General features: G+C 33.6%; 2 protein-coding genes across 19 annotated transcripts; both read right to left on the bottom strand.

The window, feature by feature from the left end:
- Nucleotides 1-341: 341 nt before the first annotated feature.
- On the bottom strand, nt 342-15826 carry zgc:193726 (uncharacterized protein LOC561161 homolog). 18 transcript variants are annotated; one of them, XM_052118711.1, is made up of 6 exons: nt 11839-12084; nt 7157-7207; nt 5541-5576; nt 5238-5285; nt 4942-4971; nt 4388-4819 (listed from the first exon to the last, which is right to left on the bottom strand). In XM_052118711.1, exons 1-6 carry the CDS (start codon nt 11997-11999, stop codon nt 4705-4707), a joined length of 441 nt encoding a protein of 146 aa, XP_051974671.1. In that variant the 5' UTR covers nt 12000-12084; the 3' UTR covers nt 4388-4704. The 18 variants fall into 18 exon arrangements, 13 of the variants coding, with proteins under 13 accessions (XP_051974672.1, XP_051974676.1, XP_051974677.1 ...); XM_052118708.1 differs by having other exon boundaries at nt 5541-5579; nt 11839-12080; XM_052118710.1 differs by lacking the exon at nt 11839-12084 and adding an exon at nt 7310-7587.
- Nucleotides 15827-18174: 2348 nt separating this feature from the next.
- Nucleotides 18175-19063, bottom strand: atp6v1f (ATPase H+ transporting V1 subunit F). The gene is made up of 2 exons (XM_052118722.1): nt 18817-19063; nt 18175-18642 (listed from the first exon to the last, which is right to left on the bottom strand). Exons 1-2 carry the CDS (start codon nt 18972-18974, stop codon nt 18441-18443), a joined length of 360 nt encoding a protein of 119 aa, XP_051974682.1. The 5' UTR covers nt 18975-19063; the 3' UTR covers nt 18175-18440.
- Nucleotides 19064-19077: the final 14 nt, after the last annotated feature.

Here is a 19077-nt window from a genome sequence, read left to right as displayed (position 1 = left end):
TAAGCTTGAGGGTGGTTGTAGCTGTGCCATTCTTCTTTCGCTGGACTTACAACTTCTGACACCATGTAATATTGTGCTTTATTTGATCAATAATAAGTCAGATGACACACAGGTGGTTACTGAACTGACATGCTTTATCTAGTCTCATCTTACACAAGTCTCTCCTTACACGTAATCACATATTAAACTAGAATACATTACAGCATGTACTTGTTGCTACACATTTATTTTGCATACAATGTTGTGTTTCCTAGCTTAATACTGTTTACACTGAGTAATTGAACATATTTAATAAAAGTTCAAATGTTGGACAGATTTGATCAATAAATGTTGCACTTTGGAGCACTGGCATGCTCTTTATTAGTATTTTTGTGTGACGTAAAGAGACAGTTTATACTTTGGCATATTTTATCTTAAAAATAAAGGGATCAGTTGAGTTATAAGGATGATTTTATTCTTCACTAATGAGAAAAGACAAATGAAGCATTGATCAGCATGCATTGCTACATTGGTTCTGATTGCATCAATAAAACGTTTAATAAACTTCAGCATTTTTGAAACTCGCAAGAAATATGTTTTACAACACTCCTTCAAAAGAAATGAATAATAACAATAAAAAGGAATTCTTAAGCCTCTTTCATTTATACATCTGTTATTTTTTCCCAGGCCCATAAGGGTCCTGTGTGGATTCCCCTGCTTTCTCATCCCCAGTCTGCATCTTGTTGGTCAGCTCTTGTGTAGCGCAGGTAAAAATATTGCATGATAGATAAATTAATCTATAAAGAATTGAGAAATGGTAGCTTATACTTGGATGTCATTGGTTTTCCCAGAAATTTTGTTAAAAATAAAAAATAAAAGCATTGTTTTCTCAAATATAAATATACATTGATTACAATGTACAAATATATATTTGACTTTTATGGATATTTATAGCATAATAATGAACAAACAAAAGTTATTTTGAATTATTAATAATACATTCTCACCCTGGCACAAGCTCACCTACCGGCCTTAAAAGAAGAAAGAAAGAAAGAAAGAAAGAAAGAAAGAAAGAAAGAAAGAAAGAAAGAAAGAAAGAAAGAAAGAAAGAAAGAAAGAAAGAAAGAAAAGAAAGAAAGAATAGGACAAGATTACTAACATTACTTCATAAACATTGACCAATCAACACATTAGCTACATAGACAAATCTGGACACACAAATGCATCAATGATTTGTTATCATTAGGATAGATTTGCGTTGTCCAAACTCAGAATTGTGTTTGAGTTATTTGATTATACATTGTTTTAATGGTTGACCATGAAATATTACATGGAAACAAAAGAATGAGGGAACTTTATTTGCAACTATATAGAATATGATACGTTTACATTTACGCATTTGGCAGACGCTTTTATTCAAAGCCCTTATTACAAAGCCCTTAAGAGTGAATCTGCAGACAGTTTTCTAGAATTGTTTAGCACTGGCAGCAAGCATTCAGTTCCGTTGTATATTTTTCCATACAGTGAAAGTGAAGTGATAACGTCCCTGCATCTGCAAAATCTAATTTATATTTCACAAAAGTAAAATGGGTTTGTAACAGTGTGAGGGTGATCAATTTATGACAGAATTTTCATTTTTGGGTAAACTATCCCTTTAACGGAGTTCACTCAAAACTAAAAATTCTCTCATCATTTACTCACCCTCATGCTATATCAGATGTGTATTATTTACTTTCTTCTGCTGAACACAAACAAAGATTTCAGCTCTGTAGATCACAATGCAAGTGAATGGTGACCAGACCTTTCAAGCTATAAAAATAGCATAAAGGCAGCACACAGGAAATCCATACGACTCCAGTGGTTAAATCCATATGTTCAGAAGCAATATGAAAGAAACAGATCAATAAATAAGCAATTTTTTACTATAAGTCTTCACTTTCATGTTTACATTCTTCCAGATTCTGAAATTGAAAGAGATTTAAAGTAAAAAAAAGTATTGAAATATTGATCTGTTTCACACCCAAAGTGATTGCATTGCTTCAGAAGACATAATTTAAACCACTGGAGTCGTGTGGATTACTTTTATGCTTTCTTTATGTGATTTTTGTAGCTTCAAAGGTCTGGTCACCATTCACTTGCATTGTATGGACCTACAGAGCTGAGAAATTCTTATAAAAAAAAAAATATTTTTTCTTTACAGAAGAAAGAAAGTTGTACAAATCTAGGATGGCATGAAAGTGAGTAAATTATGAGAGAATTTTAAATTTTTGGGTAAATTATTCCTTTAAGGATCTCTTTAAGAATCAGCACATACTGTAGAATGTGGCACTGAGAGTGCAACACTCCTGCTGGTTCTGTCTTTAAATCTGTTAAAATTGTGGCAAAGGTTTATTACAAATATCAGCCCATCCTAAAGGTGACAACACTCACAGTGTACTGAAGACAGAGCAAAGTTTAAAATAAATAAATAATTAAATAATGATTGTTTCCCCCTGTATATTCTATTACAGTAAAAAGCATTCAATTGCACTCACAGATTGGTGGCGTTTTTTTGTTCCTCAGACCTGTTTGGGGAAAATAATTGTTGTTTTAAATATTAAGACAACAGAATTAACTAAATAATTTGTATTTAAATTCAGTTAGTTTGTAAAAATGTTATAATGTATTTATATTTATTTAATAACTTTTTCTTACTTCATCTAAGTAAAAAAAAAGTACCTAAACACAATTTCTGTTTGTTAAAACTGAATTAATCCAGATGATTTTGGCAGTTTAGCTACTCTTTGGGTTTTATGTTCCTTTCCTCACTTCAAGTAAACAAGAGGGTTAGGCTCAAAACTTATACTGGCATCATAATTCACTGTGCTCTTGTTGAACATACTGTATGTGTGTGTTGTGTAAATATACTCACACTGAGGAGTTCGTTACTGTGTCATTGAGAAAATACTCCAAATTAGGTCCACTGTTAAAAAAATAAAAAATACACCATGTAGAAGTTCATTAGGAGGAATGTAGAAGTTCATTATCTTTCTATAAAAAAGACCAACAATAATACCACTCAATGGCTGAGAATATATTACCTTGTGCTATTCTGGATGGGAACCCCAAGGGTGTAGCTCAGGAGCAAAGCAGTGAGAGCCCAGGCAGGAAACATGCTGTCCATTACACACAAGCTCTGAATAACTGAGAAGAGTGAATCTGAATGAAGCAGCTGTGAATTGGATTTAAGCACATATACCATTCACTACCCTTTTAAGTGCACTATTATCTTAAACGGATCTCATGTGTGTGTGATTCCCACTGGCCAGACAAGGTTTTGTCCTTGACTAAGACATGGACAAACATTGTTTAAAAGATGGACAGAGAAGAGTGATGAGTCCTGCTCAGCGCTATGAAAATATTATGTTGCTTTCAGTGAGAACATAAGATATTACAAAATAATAAATCATTTGACAGTGTCACAATGCTGGAAGGCATTCATGGGAAAACATTTTTATAAAAGTTGTTAAATGTTTAAAAAGTTAAAGTGTACGTCACTTTAAATTTTACTCTGAAACTTTCAGTTTTACTAGCAGATCTTTCATCATAGAAGATAGCAAGAGAATGAACATGTATGTTTATCTTTTGTTAAGGTCAAATCAAACGACATAACTGACTTAATGAAACACGAGGGACAGAATTAAGAGCTGTTTTACGGTTGTGGAAATATTTGCTGTTCTCAGATATAAATTACATTTAGATTCCCACGATGCATTAGGGTGAACGCCAGACACAATGATTTCCAGAAACTGGGGCCAAACAGGGTGTGATGTTTTCATGATCATTTCTCATATATGCCACGTATGATTATTGCACAAGTAACTTTAATAACCTTTTTAAAGCTGTTTTATTCTACATGGAGAGGGTCTCCTCATGTGGGCTGCCATGTTGGGATCACATGACCTGCCGAATATTTCGATTGAATATTTTGGATTTAATTAATCATGGCTGACTGTGAATAGTGAATTTCAAAAACGATTGTGTTTGAATTATGCTGCATCCATGCCACTAAGTGTCAGTGTAAATTCAAGATGGCATAAAAACCAATTACTGATACAGATTGCACTGAATAATGATTATTGTCATCGATAGTTTACATGAAATCTTGAATTCAATTCAGTTATTCTATTAACTTATTCTTTCTGGATACAATAATGCATCTATTATGATGAAATAATGCATCTATTTTTTATTTATAATTTAATAATAAACAATTAACATAAGGAGCTCTAATAAGCTTCTTCAAAAAGGGAAATTAAAAAATTTAACATCACACAAAATGCAGGAGAAAAGAGATAAATTAGAAATAAATATTTACACTTTTCAACACTGCGACAGACCATTGATTCAAATTGACTTTATTTCAGTTCTTATGGTATTTTGATAAATAAGAAGGAACATATGTCTTTAAATAAAGTGTATTTATATACATTTATACTTTCAGAGAATACACAAGAAAATTAACAAAGAACAAAACTGAATTGTGGGATCTTAGAATATTAATAAAAACAGAATTTGAGCATATCTTGACAATGGAATAACAACATCACTGTTTTTAAACAATAGTACTACAGCAAATCCCAAATCCCAGAACACATCACTGTAATTCAAAGTGCTTCCTCTGTTATTATACTGTCAAAACTGTTTTTAATTCAGGAACATGCTGATCTTATGTTACACGTTCCTTCATTTCTTGCCGATTCCCATTGGATCGCTCATGTCCCCTGCAGTCTCATCTCCTCTCTGAAGGGAATACCCCAGTTTCGACAAGGCACAGGTGGACAAAATACAAAACCTGCGGCTAAAATGAGAAAGAGTCATTTTTATGCACCATGAAAGGCTTATAATTCCCACAAGGAGTATTCAATGAATATTCTTCTATTATATGCATTATTGAAAACATTTATTAAATATATTACTTACGATGCTGTCTGACGACCACTCGTTCTATTTCTGTGAAAAGACACGATATTTGGGATAAGTGAAAGCTGGGGTCTGAAGAGTCTTTTGAGTTTCATGAAATTCCTTAAAGATGCTGAAGAATTTGTATGATTTAGATAAAAATGATGCTGTTGATCCTATGCTAACCTTTTTTTTTTTCATTGTTATCTGCCTGTCCTTAATGTGACTTAATGTGAACACTTGCAGAGGAAAGACTGCATGTTAAAAGAACAGTGGAGTGAAGTTATAAACAATGTCATTTTTTATTTATTACTCACAGGGGGTCTGTAGAGTTGTAATTGGTGGCATTTCCTATCTGGTCAATTCTGTTAGGGAGAAAATCAGTAAGTAAATAATAGTATTAAAGTTCATACATTATGATACTAATTAACAACTTTTACTTGCCTCGTTTAAGTAAACAACTGTGCAACAGGAAGATCAAAACTATGTGCATTTACAAATCTTCACAGTGCAAGATCATTGCTTTCTCACTCCAACACCCAGCCTGGCATCATCATTCATGCTGGTTTTGTGCGGTCATATTGAATGTGTGTGTCTGACGGTTCTGAAATAATACTCACTCTGTGGCATTCAGAGACGACTCCTTATCAGATCCACTGCTGGAAAAGCATAAAAAACACTGTCCAGTATTGAAAACTGTTTTGATATTTAATCACATGCAGGGTTACATTTGAGATATCTTCAGTTACATTTTCATTTGTTCAAATCCTAATTCTTGATTTCAGCAATGGAATTACTGTAGGTGAAAATACTATGTTTTGTGTTAGTAATTATGTTGGCTTCACAAAGCCAATATACTTTTATTCTTAAAACTTTGTTTAGAATTTTTTTTTTAATGCCTAAATCGAGACAAAGTTTTCACTCCAAACTCCAACAGCTTTCAACCTAAATCCACCCAACTTGGCACAGACCTTCAGACTGTTCTGAATTGTGTGCTATCTTTTTAGTAACTGACCAGATTTAGAGTTTTCACACAGCAGACGATGAATAATTGCAAAAATCCCAGACTTCAATTGGGGAATGCTCCAAAGAGGCAAACGGAATGCTTGTTAATTCCCACTCCAACAGTCAAATATTCAAATGTGCTCTCACTTTATATTAGGTGTCTTATTACATTTCTAGTTACAATGTTAACCTTACGTCTAACCCTTAACCTAAACCAACCCTAATCTAGTCCTCCTACTCCTAAACCTACCCGTACCTCAACCTCAGTAACAGCAAATGTGAATCTTGTGAGGATTTTGCAGTACAGCATGTAGTTATATATAGTTATATATTACACAGTAAATAAGTTGTATTTTATGTCTTTTAATGTTAGTACATAGTAATGAAAGACACCTAATATAAAGTGTGACCTCAATTGTAAACAAACCCATAAAAGCCCTTTAATCTGCTTTAAGTTACTCTCTCTAAAGGTGTCTTTATCTATCTATCTATCTATCTGTCTATCTATCTATCTATCTATCTATCTATCTATCTATCTATCTATCTATCTATCTATCTATCTATCTATCTATCAATCTGTCTGTCTATCTATCTATCTGTCCATCTATCTGTCTGTCTGTCTGTCTTACTTTTCTATCTATCTATCTATCTATCTATCTATCTATCTATCTATCTATCTATCTATCTATCTATCTATCTGTCTGTCTGTCTGTCTGTCTGTCTGTCTGTCTATCTATCTGTCTTTCTTTTCTATCTATCTATCTATCTATCTATCTATCTATCTATCTATCTATCTATCTATCTGTCTGTCTGTCTGTCTGTCTGTCTGTCTGTCTGTCTGTCTGTCTGTCTGTCTGTCTTTGTCTGTCTGTCTGTCTTTTTATCTATCTATCTATCTATCTATATATGCGAAAATACAGCAAAAGTCATATTTTGCAAGATAGCCTTTTATTACGCAACGTGAAATACTGGAGCGAACTATTCATCCATTGTTTATATTTAGACATCTGTTGGGCTCGATGAAAGAGTGACAAGTACCTAAACACAATTTCTGTTTGTTAAAACTGAATTAATCCAGATGATTTTGGCAGTTTAGCTACTCTTTGGGTTTTATGTTCCTTTCCTCACTTCAAGTAAATAAGAGGGTTAGGCTCAAAACTTATACTGGCATCATAATTCACTGTGCTCTTGTTGAACATACTGTATGTGTGTGTTGTGTAAATATACTCACACCGAGGAGTTCGTTACTGTGTCATTGAGAAAATACTCCAAATTAGGTCCACTGTTAAAAAAATAAAAAATACACCAAAGGAATGTAGAAGTTCATTATCTTTCTATAAAAAAGACCAACAATAATACCACTCAATGGCTGAGAATATATTACCTTGTGCTATTCTGGATGGGAACCCCAAGGGTGTAGCTCAGGAGCAAAGCAGTGAGAGCCCAGGCAGGAAACATGCTGTCCATTACACACAAGCTCTGGATAACTGAGAAGAGTGAATCTGAATGAAGCAGCTGTGAATTGGATTTAAGCACATATACCATTCACTACCCTTTTAAGTGCACTATTATCTTAAACGGATCTCATGTGTGTGTGATTCCCACTGGCCAGAGAAGGTTTTGTCCTTGACTAAGACATGGACAAACATTGTTTAAAAGATGGACAGAGAAGAGTGATGAGTCCTGCTCAGCGCTATGAAAATATTATGTTGCTTTCAGTGAGAACATAAGATATTACAAAATAATAAATCATTTGACAGTGTCACAATGTTGGAAGGCATTCATGGGAAAACATTTTTATAAAAGTTGTTAAATGTTTAAAAAGTTAAAGTGTACGTCACTTTAAATTTTACTCTGAAACTTTCAGTTTTACTAGCAGATCTTTCATCATAGAAGATAGCAAGAGAATGAACATGTATGTTTATCTTTTGTTAAGGTCAAATCAAACGACATAACTGACTTAATGAAACACGAGGGACAGAATTAAGAGCTGTTTTACGGTTGTGGAAATATTTGCTGTTCTCAGATATAAATTACATTTAGATTCCCACGATGCATTAGGGTGAACGCCAGACACAATGATTTCCAGAAACTGGGGCCAAACAGGGTGTGATGTTTTCATGATCATTTCTCATATATGCCACGTATGATTATTGCACAAGTAACTTTAATAACCTTTTTAAAGCTGTTTTATTCTACATGGAGAGGGTCTCCTCATGTGGGCTGCCATGTTGGGATCACATGACCTGCCGAATATTTCGATTGAATATTTTGGATTTAATTAATCATGGCTGACTGTGAATAGTGAATTTCAAAAACGATTGTGTTTGAATTATGCTGCATCCATGCCACTAAGTGTCAGTGTAAATTCAAGATGGCATAAAAACCAATTACTGATACAGATTGCACTGAATAATGATTATTGTCATCGATAGTTTACATGAAATCTTGAATTCAATTCAGTTATTCTATTAACTTATTCTTTCTGGATACAATAATGCATCTATTATGATGAAATAATGCATCTATTTTTTTATTTATAATTTAATAATAAACAATTAACATAAGGAGCTCTAATAAGCTTCTTCAAAAGGGAATGAAAACAGGAGAAAAGAGATAAATTAGAAATAAACCTTTACACTTTTCAACACTGCGACAGACCATTGATTCAAATTGACTTTATTTCAGTTCTTATGGTATTTTGATAAATAAGAAGGAAAATATGTCTTTAAATAAAGTGTATTTATATGTACACTATAGTGGACATCAAGAGATTTGTCTAAATAAGTGTTTAAAATACGTTCAGCTCTTTGGCACAGAAATCACAACTCCTACTGAACAAAAATGAACCAACACTTCTCATGTTATGTGCTATACTTCCTAGATTTATTATACAATTTGTGTCTAAACATTATCAGCACTGCATTCTCAGTCTATGTCTAATTTGCATATTAACATGTTTTGTGGTAATTTGTAATACAAGCAATAATCATATTAATACTAATAGAATGTCCTCTTAACAATGACACATACTATAGGTCTTAAAACTGTGGCCTTTATACTTTCAGAGAATACACAAGAAAATTAACAAAGAACAAAACTGAATTGTGGGATCTTACAATATTAATAAAAACAGAATTTGAGCATATCTTGACCATGGAATAACAACATCACTGTTTTTAAACAATAGTACTACAGCAAATCCCAAATCCCAGAACACATCACTGTAATTCAAAGTGCTTCCTCTGTTATTATACTGTCAAAACTGTTTTTAATTCAGGAACATGCTGATCTTATGTTACACGTTCCTTCATTTCTTGCCGATTCCCATTGGATCGCTCATGTTCCCTGCAGTCTCATCTCCTCTCTGAAGGGAATACCCCAGTTTCGACAAGGCACAGGTGGACAATAAACAAAACCTTTGGCTGAAATGAGAAAGAATAGTTTTTTAGGCACCATGAAAGGCTTATAATTCCCACAAGGAGTATTCAATGAATATTCTTCTATTATATGCATTATTGAAAACATTTATTAAATATATTACTTACGATGCTTTCTGACGACCACTCGTTCTATTTCTGTGAAAAGACACGATATTTGGGATAAGTGAAAGCTGGGGTCTGAAGAGTCTTTTGAGTTTCATGAAATTCCTTAAAGATGCTGAAGAATTTGTATGATTTAGATAAAAATGATGCTGTTGATCCTATGCTAACCTTTTTTTTTTCATTGTTATCTGCCTGTCCTTAATGTGACTTAATGTGAACACTTGCAGAGGAAAGACTGCATGTTAAAAGAACAGTGGAGTGAAGTTATAAACAATGTCATTTTTTATTTATTACTCACAGGGGAACCGTAGAGTTGTAATTGTTGGCATTTCCTATCTGGTCAATTCTGTTAGGGAGAAAATCAGTAAGTAAATAATAGTATTAAAGTTCATACATTATGATACTAATTAACAACTTTTACTTGCCTCGTTTAAGTAAACAACTGTGCAACAGGAAGATCAAAACTATGTGCATTTACAAATCTTCACAGTGCAAGATCATTGCTTTCTCACTCCAACACCCAGCCTGGCATCATCATTCATGCTGGTTTTGTGCGGTCATATTGAATGTGTGTGTCTGACGGTTCTGAAATAATACTCACTCTGTGGCATTCAGAGACGACTCCTTATCAGATCCACTGCTGGAAAAGCATAAAAAACACTGTCCAGTATTGAAAACTGTTTTGATATTTAATCACATGCAGGGTTACATTTGAGATATCTTCAGTTACATTTTCATTTGTTCAAATCCTAATTCTTGATTTCAGCAATGGAATTACTGAAATACTATGTTTTGTGTTAGTAATTATGTTGGCTTCACAAAGCCAATATACTTTTATTCTTAAAACTTTGTTTAGAATTTTGTTTTTTTTTTAATGCCTAAATCGAGACAAAGTTTTCACTCCAAACTCCAACAGCTTTCAACCTAAATCCACCCAACTTGGCACAGACCTTCAGACTGTTCTGAATTGTGTGCTATCTTTTTAGTAACTGACCAGATTTAGAGTTTTCACACAGCAGACGATGAATAATTGCAAAAATCCCAGACTTCAATTGGGGAATGCTCCAAAGAGGCAAACGGAATGCTTGTTAATTCCCACTCCAACAGTCAAATATTCAAATGTGCTCTCACTTTATATTAGGTGTCTTATTACATTTCTAGTTACAATGTTAACCTTACGTCTAACCCTTAACCTAAACCAACCCTAATCTAGTCCTCCTACTCCTAAACCTACCCGTACCTCAACCTCAGTAACAGCAAATGTGAATCTTGTGAGGATTTTGCAGTACAGCATGTAGTTATATATAGTTATATATTACACAGTAAATAAGTTGTATTTTATGTCTTTTAATGTTAGTACATAGTAATGAAAGACACCTAATATAAAGTGTGACCTCAATTGTAAACAAACCCATAAAAGCCCTTTAATCTGCTTTAAGTTACTCTCTCTAAAGGTGTCTTTATCTATCTATCTATCTATCTATCTATCTATCTATCTATCTATCTATCTATCTATCTATCTATCTATCTATCTATCTATCTATCTATCTATCTATCTATCTATCAATCTGTCTGTCTATCTATCTATCTGTCCATCTATCTGTCTGTCTGTCTGTCTTACTTTTCTATCTATCTATCTATCTATCTATCTATCTATCTATCTATCTATCTATCTATCTATCTATCTATCTATCTATCTATATATCTATCTATCTATCTATCTATCTATCTGTCTGTCTGTCTGTCTGTCTGTCTATCTATCTGTCTTTCTTTTCTATCTATCTATCTATCTATCTATCTATCTGTCTGTCTGTCTGTCTGTCTTTCTGTCTGTCTGTCTGTCTGTCTGTGTCTGTCTGTCTGTCTTTTTATCTATCTATCTATCTATATATGCGAAAATACAGCAAAAGTCATATTTTGCAAGATAGCCTTTTATTACGCAACGTGAAATACTGGAGCGAACTATTCATCCATTGTTTATATTTAGACATCTGTTGGGCTCGATGAAAGAGTGACAAGTACCTAAACACAATTTCTGTTTGTTAAAACTGAATTAATCCAGATGATTTTGGCAGTTTAGCTACTCTTTGGGTTTTATGTTCCTTTCCTCGCTTCAAGTAAATAAGAGGGTTAGGCTCAAAACTTATACTGGCATCATAATTCACTGTGCTCTTGTTGAACATACTGTATGTGTGTGTTGTGTAAATATACTCACACCGAGGAGTTCGTTACTGTGTCATTGAGAAAATACTCCAAATTAGGTCCACTGTTAAAAAAATAAAAAATACACCAAAGGAATGTAGAAGTTCATTATCTTTCTATAAAAAAGACCAACAATAATACCACTCAATGGCTGAGAATATATTACCTTGTGCTATTCTGGATGGGAACCCCAAGGGTGTAGCTCAGGAGCAAAGCAGTGAGAGCCCAGGCAGGAAACATGCTGTCCATTACACACAAGCTCTGGATAACTGAGAAGAGTGAATCTGAATGAAGCAGCTGTGAATTGGATTTAAGCACATATACCATTCACTACCCTTTTAAGTGCACTATTATCTTAAACGGATCTCATGTGAGTGTGATTCCCACTGGCCAGACAAGGTTTTGTCCTTGACTAAGACATGGACAAACATTGTTTAAAAGATGGACAGAGAAGAGTGATGAGTCCTGCTCAGCGCTATGAAAATATTATGTTGCTTTCAGTGAGAACATAAGATATTACAAAATAATAAATCATTTGACAGTGTCACAATGTTGGAAGGCATTCATGGGAAAACATTTTTATAAAAGTTGTTAAATGTTTAAAAAGTTAAAGTGTACGTCACTTTAAATTTTACTCTGAAACTTTCAGTTTTACTAGCAGATCTTTCATCATAGAAGATAGCAAGAGAATGAACATGTATGTTTATCTTTTGTTAAGGTCAAATCAAACGACATAACTGACTTAATGAAACACGAGGGACAGAATTAAGAGCTGTTTTACGGTTGTGGAAATATTTGCTGTTCTCAGATATAAATTACATTTAGATTCCCACGATGCATTAGGGTGAACGCCAGACACAATGATTTCCAGAAACTGGGGCCAAACAGGGTGTGATGTTTTCATGATCATTTCTCATATATGCCACGTATGATTATTGCACAAGTAACTTTAATAACCTTTTTAAAGCTGTTTTATTCTACATGGAGAGGGTCTCCTCATGTGGGCTGCCATGTTGGGATCACATGACCTGCCGAATATTTCGATTGAATATTTTGGATTCAATTAATCATGGCTGACTGTGAATAGTGAATTTCAAAAACGATTGTGTTTGAATTATGCTGCATCCATGCCACTAAGTGTCAGTGTAAATTCAAGATGGCATAAAAACCAATTACTGATACAGATTGCACTGAATAATGATTATTGTCATCGATAGTTTACATGAAATCTTGAATTCAATTCAGTTATTCTATTAACTTATTCTTTCTGGATACAATAATGCATCTATTATGATGAAATAATGCATCTATTTTTTTATTTATAATTTAATAATAAACAATTAACATAAGGAGCTCTAATAAGCTTCTTCAAAAGGGAATGAAAACAGGAGAAAAGAGATAAATTAGAAATAAACCTTTACACTTTTCAACACTGCGACAGACCATTGATTCAAATTGACTTTATTTCAGTTCTTATGGTATTTTGATAAATAAGAAGGAAAATATGTCTTTAAATAAAGTGTATTTATATGTACACTATAGTGGACATCAAGAGATTTGTCTAAATAAGTGTTTAAAATACGTTCAGCTCTTTGGCACAGAAATCACAACTCCTACTGAACAAAAATGAACCAACACTTCTCATGTTATGTGCTATACTTCCTAGATTTATTATACAATTTGTGTCTAAACATTATCAGCACTGCATTCTCAGTCTATGTCTAATTTGCATATTAACATGTTTTGTGGTAATTTGTAATACAAGCAATAATCATATTAATACTAATAGAATGTCCTCTTAACAATGACACATACTATAGGTCTTAAAACTGTGGCCTTTATACTTTCAGAGAATACACAAGAAAATTAACAAAGAACAAAACTGAATTGTGGGATCTTACAATATTAATAAAAACAGAATTTGAGCATATCTTGACCATGGAATAACAACATCACTGTTTTTAAACAATAGTACTACAGCAAATCCCAAATCCCAGAACACATCACTGTAATTCAAAGTGCTTCCTCTGTTATTATACTGTCAAAACTGTTTTTAATTCAGGAACATGCTGATCTTATGTTACACGTTCCTTCATTTCTTGCCGATTCCCATTGGATCGCTCATGTTCCCTGCAGTCTCATCTCCTCTCTGAAGGGAATACCCCAGTTTCGACAAGGCACAGGTGGACAATAAACAAAACCTTTGGCTGAAATGAGAAAGAATAGTTTTTTAGGCACCATGAAAGGCTTATAATTCCCACAAGGAGTATTCAATGAATATTCTTCTATTATATGCATTATTGAAAACATTTATTAAATATATTACTTACGATACTCTCTGACGACCACTCGTTCTATTTCTGTGAAAAGACACGATATTTGGGATAAGTGAAAGCTGGGGTCTGAAGAGTCTTTTGAGTTTCATGAAATTCCTTAAAGATGCTGAAGAATTTGTATGATTTAGATAAAAATGATGCTGTTGATCCTATGCTAACCTTTTTTTTTCATTGTTATCTGCCTGTCCTTAATGTGACTTAATGTGAACACTTGCAGAGGAAAGACTGCATGTTAAAAGAACAGTGGAGTGAAGTTATAAACAATGTCATTTTTTATTTATTACTCACAGGGGTCTGTAGAGTTGTAATTGGTGGCATTTCCTATCTGGTCAATTCTGTTAGGGAGAAAATCAGTAAGTAAATAATAGTATTAAAGTTCATACATTATGATACTAATTAACAACTTTTACTTGCCTCGTTTAAGTAAACAACTGTGCAACAGGAAGATCAAAACTATGTGCATTTACAAATCTTCACAGTGCAAGATCATTGCTTTCTCACTCCAACACCCAGCCTGGCATCATCATTCATGCTGGTTTTGTGCGGTCATATTGAATGTGTGTGTCTGACGGTTCTGAAATAATACTCACTCTGTGGCATTCAGAGACGACTCCTTATCAGATCCACTGCTGGAAAAGCATAAAAAACACTGTCCAGTATTGAAAGCCGTTTTGATATTTAATCACATGCAGGGTTACATTTGAGATATCTTCAGTTACATTTTCATTTGTTCAAATCCTAATTCTTGATTTCAGCAATGGAATTACTGAAATACTATGTTTTATATCAATAATTTCATCATTACAATGACTGTACATTACAGATATCCATTCCTGTCATCAACAATTGAATTACAGCTAGTAAAAATGCTCATTTTTATATCTGTAAATGTATTTCATCATGGTAGATTTAAGATGTCAGATATCCATTAATGCAGCTGTAATTAAAGATATCTTAAAAGCAGAATAAAATTAAAGATCTGAAAGCATTCCCACAAAATTTTGCATTTTTTCTAGTTGTAATTCATTTGTTGATATCAGGAATGGACATTTTTACTGCTAAAATGTTTTTATTGTTGATATAAATATATACAGTTTTTACTAGTAAGCAGGACATTGCTGATATAAAGTGTCTATTGAAAATAAGTGAATGACAGATCATTGTAAAATTCTACTAGTTAAAATCTATTTACAGAGATATCAGTATTATTATTTTATACTAACTGAAATAAAAAAAAATTTATATAAAAATTTAGCATTTGCACTAGCAGTAATCCCATTACTGGTCTCAAGAAATAGAATTTAAACTACTGAAAACTGAATTTTAGAAAACTATAATTCATATATTGCGAGTGATTAAATGTCATAAGGGCTTGTGATATATCCATAGTTATTCTGTGATCATTAAATGGATTTGTTGTTAATATATGTATTGTTTTTATGTATTTATCATGCTGTGCCCACATTCACATTTATTCATAAAAATTCCTCTGGCTGAGTGCACTACTATTGTTCCATTATTATTCATTTCATTAAATAAAACTTGATCATTCATTAGACACAGATCCATAATAATACCTCAGTTACACCCACAAGTATGTTACCTTGTCATATTGAGGATGGGTACCCCAATAGAATAGCTCAGAAGCAGAAAGGAGAGAGTCCAGACAAGAAGCATAGTGTCCATTACACCCCAACACTGTCTTACTGAGCAGAGTCAATCTGAATGTAGCAGATGAGTTGCATTTTATTCCATTCTGCGCCCTTGAATAAAACATGTACAAACTTTGTTTAAAAGACAGACAGAAAAGATTGATGAGACCTGCTCAATGCTGTGAAAATATTTTGGAACTTACAGTGAGATAAGATATCACAGAATAATAAATCATTTGACAGTGTCACAATGTTGGAAGGCAGTCATGGGAAAACATTTGATTTTTGACTAGAGTTAAAAAGGAATGTAATCTAAAGTGTGTGTGTGTGTGTGTGTGTGTGTGTGTGTGTGTGTGTGTGTGTGTGTGTGTGTGTGTGTGTGTGCGCGTGTGTGTGCGTGTGCGTGCGTGTGTGAGCGTGTATTTATCACTTTGTGGGGACCAAATGTCCCCATAGTAAAACCCGAAATTTTTGACCTTGTGGGGACATTTTGTCGGTCCCCATGAGGAAAACAGCTTATAAATCATACTAAATTATTTTTTTGAAAATGTGTTTTTTGAAAATGTAAAAATGCAGAATGTTTTCTGTGAGGGTTAGGTTTAGGGGTAGGGTTAGGTTTAGGGGATAGAATATAAAGTTTGTACAGTATAAAAACCATTATGTCTATGGAAAGTCCCCATAAAACATGGAAACACTACGTGTGTGTGTGTGTGTGTGTGTGTGTGAGCGTGTATTTATCACTTTGTGGGGACCAAATGTCCCCATAAGGATAGTAAAACCCGAAATTTTTGACCTTGTGGGGACATTTTGTCAGTCCCCATGAGGAAAACAGCTTATAAATCATACTAAATTATGTTTTTTGAAAATCTAAAAATGCAGAAAGTTTTCTGTGATGGTTAGGTTTAGGGATAGGGTTAGGGTCATGGGATAGAATATATAGTTTGTACAGTATAAAAACCATTATGTCTATGGAAAGTCCCCATAAAACATGGAAACACAACATGTGTGTGTGTGTGTGTGTGTGTGTGTGTGTGTGTGTGTGTTGTGTTATATCATGTTATAACTCTTTAGGCTGAAACTGGTTCAGTTAACTAGCAGGTCTATCAAAAAAGATTGTTTCGATCATTATACAATAAGCAGAGAAGGAATATTGTGTCCAATAGTTCTCAATCAATCTATCAATTCAATCTTTTGTTACGAGTCAAACCAATTTACATAAATTGCTCAGTTTAACATGATGGACATGGTCATTTTCAGGGTCTAGATATATAATCTATTATTATAAGATCCCGTTGAATTTCCATATTGTTTGATATGTGAGTGACCATCATGACAGTTACACAATGCTTTCCAGGAACTGGGACCAAACAGGATGTGATGCTTTTACCCTCATTTCTTACATGGATTGTATTATTCTTGTGGAAAGCCAGACAAAAATGTATTTTAAACTTTACTTGACTTCTTGTCATTAAATCAAAATGTGATACCAAACCAATTTTAAGCAGCTTTGAAAAGAATAAATCAAGTTATTTTGGACACACTTTTTAGAAAAAAAAGACAGTCACTAAACAACACCAATAGACAGAGTGTCAGACTTCAATGCGTTTAATAAACTCAAATTCAAAGTTCATAAGACATAACTTAACATTTTATTACAGCACACTGTGAAAGGCTCTCATGTTTGCAATGCTCGGACTGAAAAACATTATGACATATACAGCACAGGTTTGGATAAAAATGTTTAATTAGTTTAAGATAGATTGAAGGAGGGCTTACTAAGTGGACGTTGGTTTCTGCATTCCAATATTACATTTTTAAAGATGAAAGACACATTCAATTCCTCAAATATAAATGATAGTTCACAAGAAGTCTTGTTTATCATAATTTCTTGTGATATACATCCAGTACTGTGCAAAAGTTTTAGGTACTTGTGAAAAATGTTGCATAGTGAAATGTCTTCAAAAAATAATGGCATAGTTTTCATTTACCACTTAATGTCATACAGTCAAGTCAAGTAAACATAAAAAAGCTAAATCAATATTCGGTGTGACCACCTTTGTCTTTAAAACAGCACCATTTCTACTAAGTACACCTGGACACAGGTAAATGGTTATTGACAGAATAGGATGTTCCAAGCTTCTTGGAGAATTAATCACAGTTCTTCCATCTATTTAGAATTCTATCCTGTCTCAATTACTTCTGTCTCTTTATGTAACCTCAGACTGACACTATGTTCAGTGGGGGCTCTGTGGGGGCCATTACATCTGTTGCAGGGCTCCCTGTTCTTCTATTCTAATCTTTTCTATTTGCAAAAGTAACGTTTGGGAGTCTAACATTTATATTTTCTATTGACACACTAAAGCTGAAGATATAAATAGCCATCTTAAGACAAATGCTTTTGTGAAACACCTTATGTGCCTAAAACTTTTGCACAGTACTAATATATATATATATATATATATATATATATATATATATATATATATATATATATATATATATATATATACAATGGGGTGGGGCACAAATGTATAATATAATTAAAAACTATTTTCATTACGATCACACATAAACCATTCTTCAAACATAGGAATGGAAGAATGCACATCACACAACATCACATTAACAACACTGGATTCAAGTACATTATATAATCTTATTAATATCATTTTAAGCTTCAGCAAGATGGAGGAGGACAAGAAGTAAACAACATGACACAAAACTCTCATCTCTTCTCCTCCTTTGCTTAGGTCAGATCGTGACCCCACAGCGGTAGCTGCTTATCGGAAGTCCTCTGCGGAGAACATGCCCTTGGCGCGTCGCAGGATGGAATCTTTGGAGGCGTCATACGGATGTTCTTTTGAAGGAATCTCCAGCACTGCTGGGATGGACTCCATGTGGGCATCTATGGCATGACGAATCATTTCTGCGATGAACTGGTTGATGAGGATGATACCAATGTCATTGCGAGCCAGGAAACTCCTGTAAATCAAGACCAGATATGTTTTGAATTGGTTCGATGTCATGTAAGGAATTAGTTTGGGGACTATAATGTATGCAAATACACTTTCCTCAGTCAAAATATCTTTACTATATTAGATTGATATTGATATTCGTATACTAAATTATAAAGCCATTTAAAATCTTGGCTCTTACTTGAAGGTCTCCTCTATCTCTGTGATGCTCGTGTCCTTCTCCACCACCAAGAAATTTGGTTTCCGATTTTTATTTAGTTCTCCTATCCCTCCTAGAAGGAATCCGGTACACGTATCTTCGTCTCCTATAACAGCGATTAATTTCCCTCGTCCAGGCATTGCGAGTTCTTCTTATACGTGCTCAAATAACAGACAGAATGAGTTAAATGTTTTCCTGTCCTCCGGGATCATATGCTTTAATCAGCTGACTCCTGCACTTCCG

The sequence above is a fragment of the Xyrauchen texanus genome, chromosome 45 (assembly GCF_025860055.1).
Source record: "Xyrauchen texanus isolate HMW12.3.18 chromosome 45, RBS_HiC_50CHRs, whole genome shotgun sequence".
In the NCBI taxonomy this organism is placed as follows: Eukaryota; Metazoa; Chordata; class Actinopteri; order Cypriniformes; family Catostomidae; genus Xyrauchen; species Xyrauchen texanus.
This window is presented reverse-complemented; position numbering and strand designations above follow the sequence as displayed.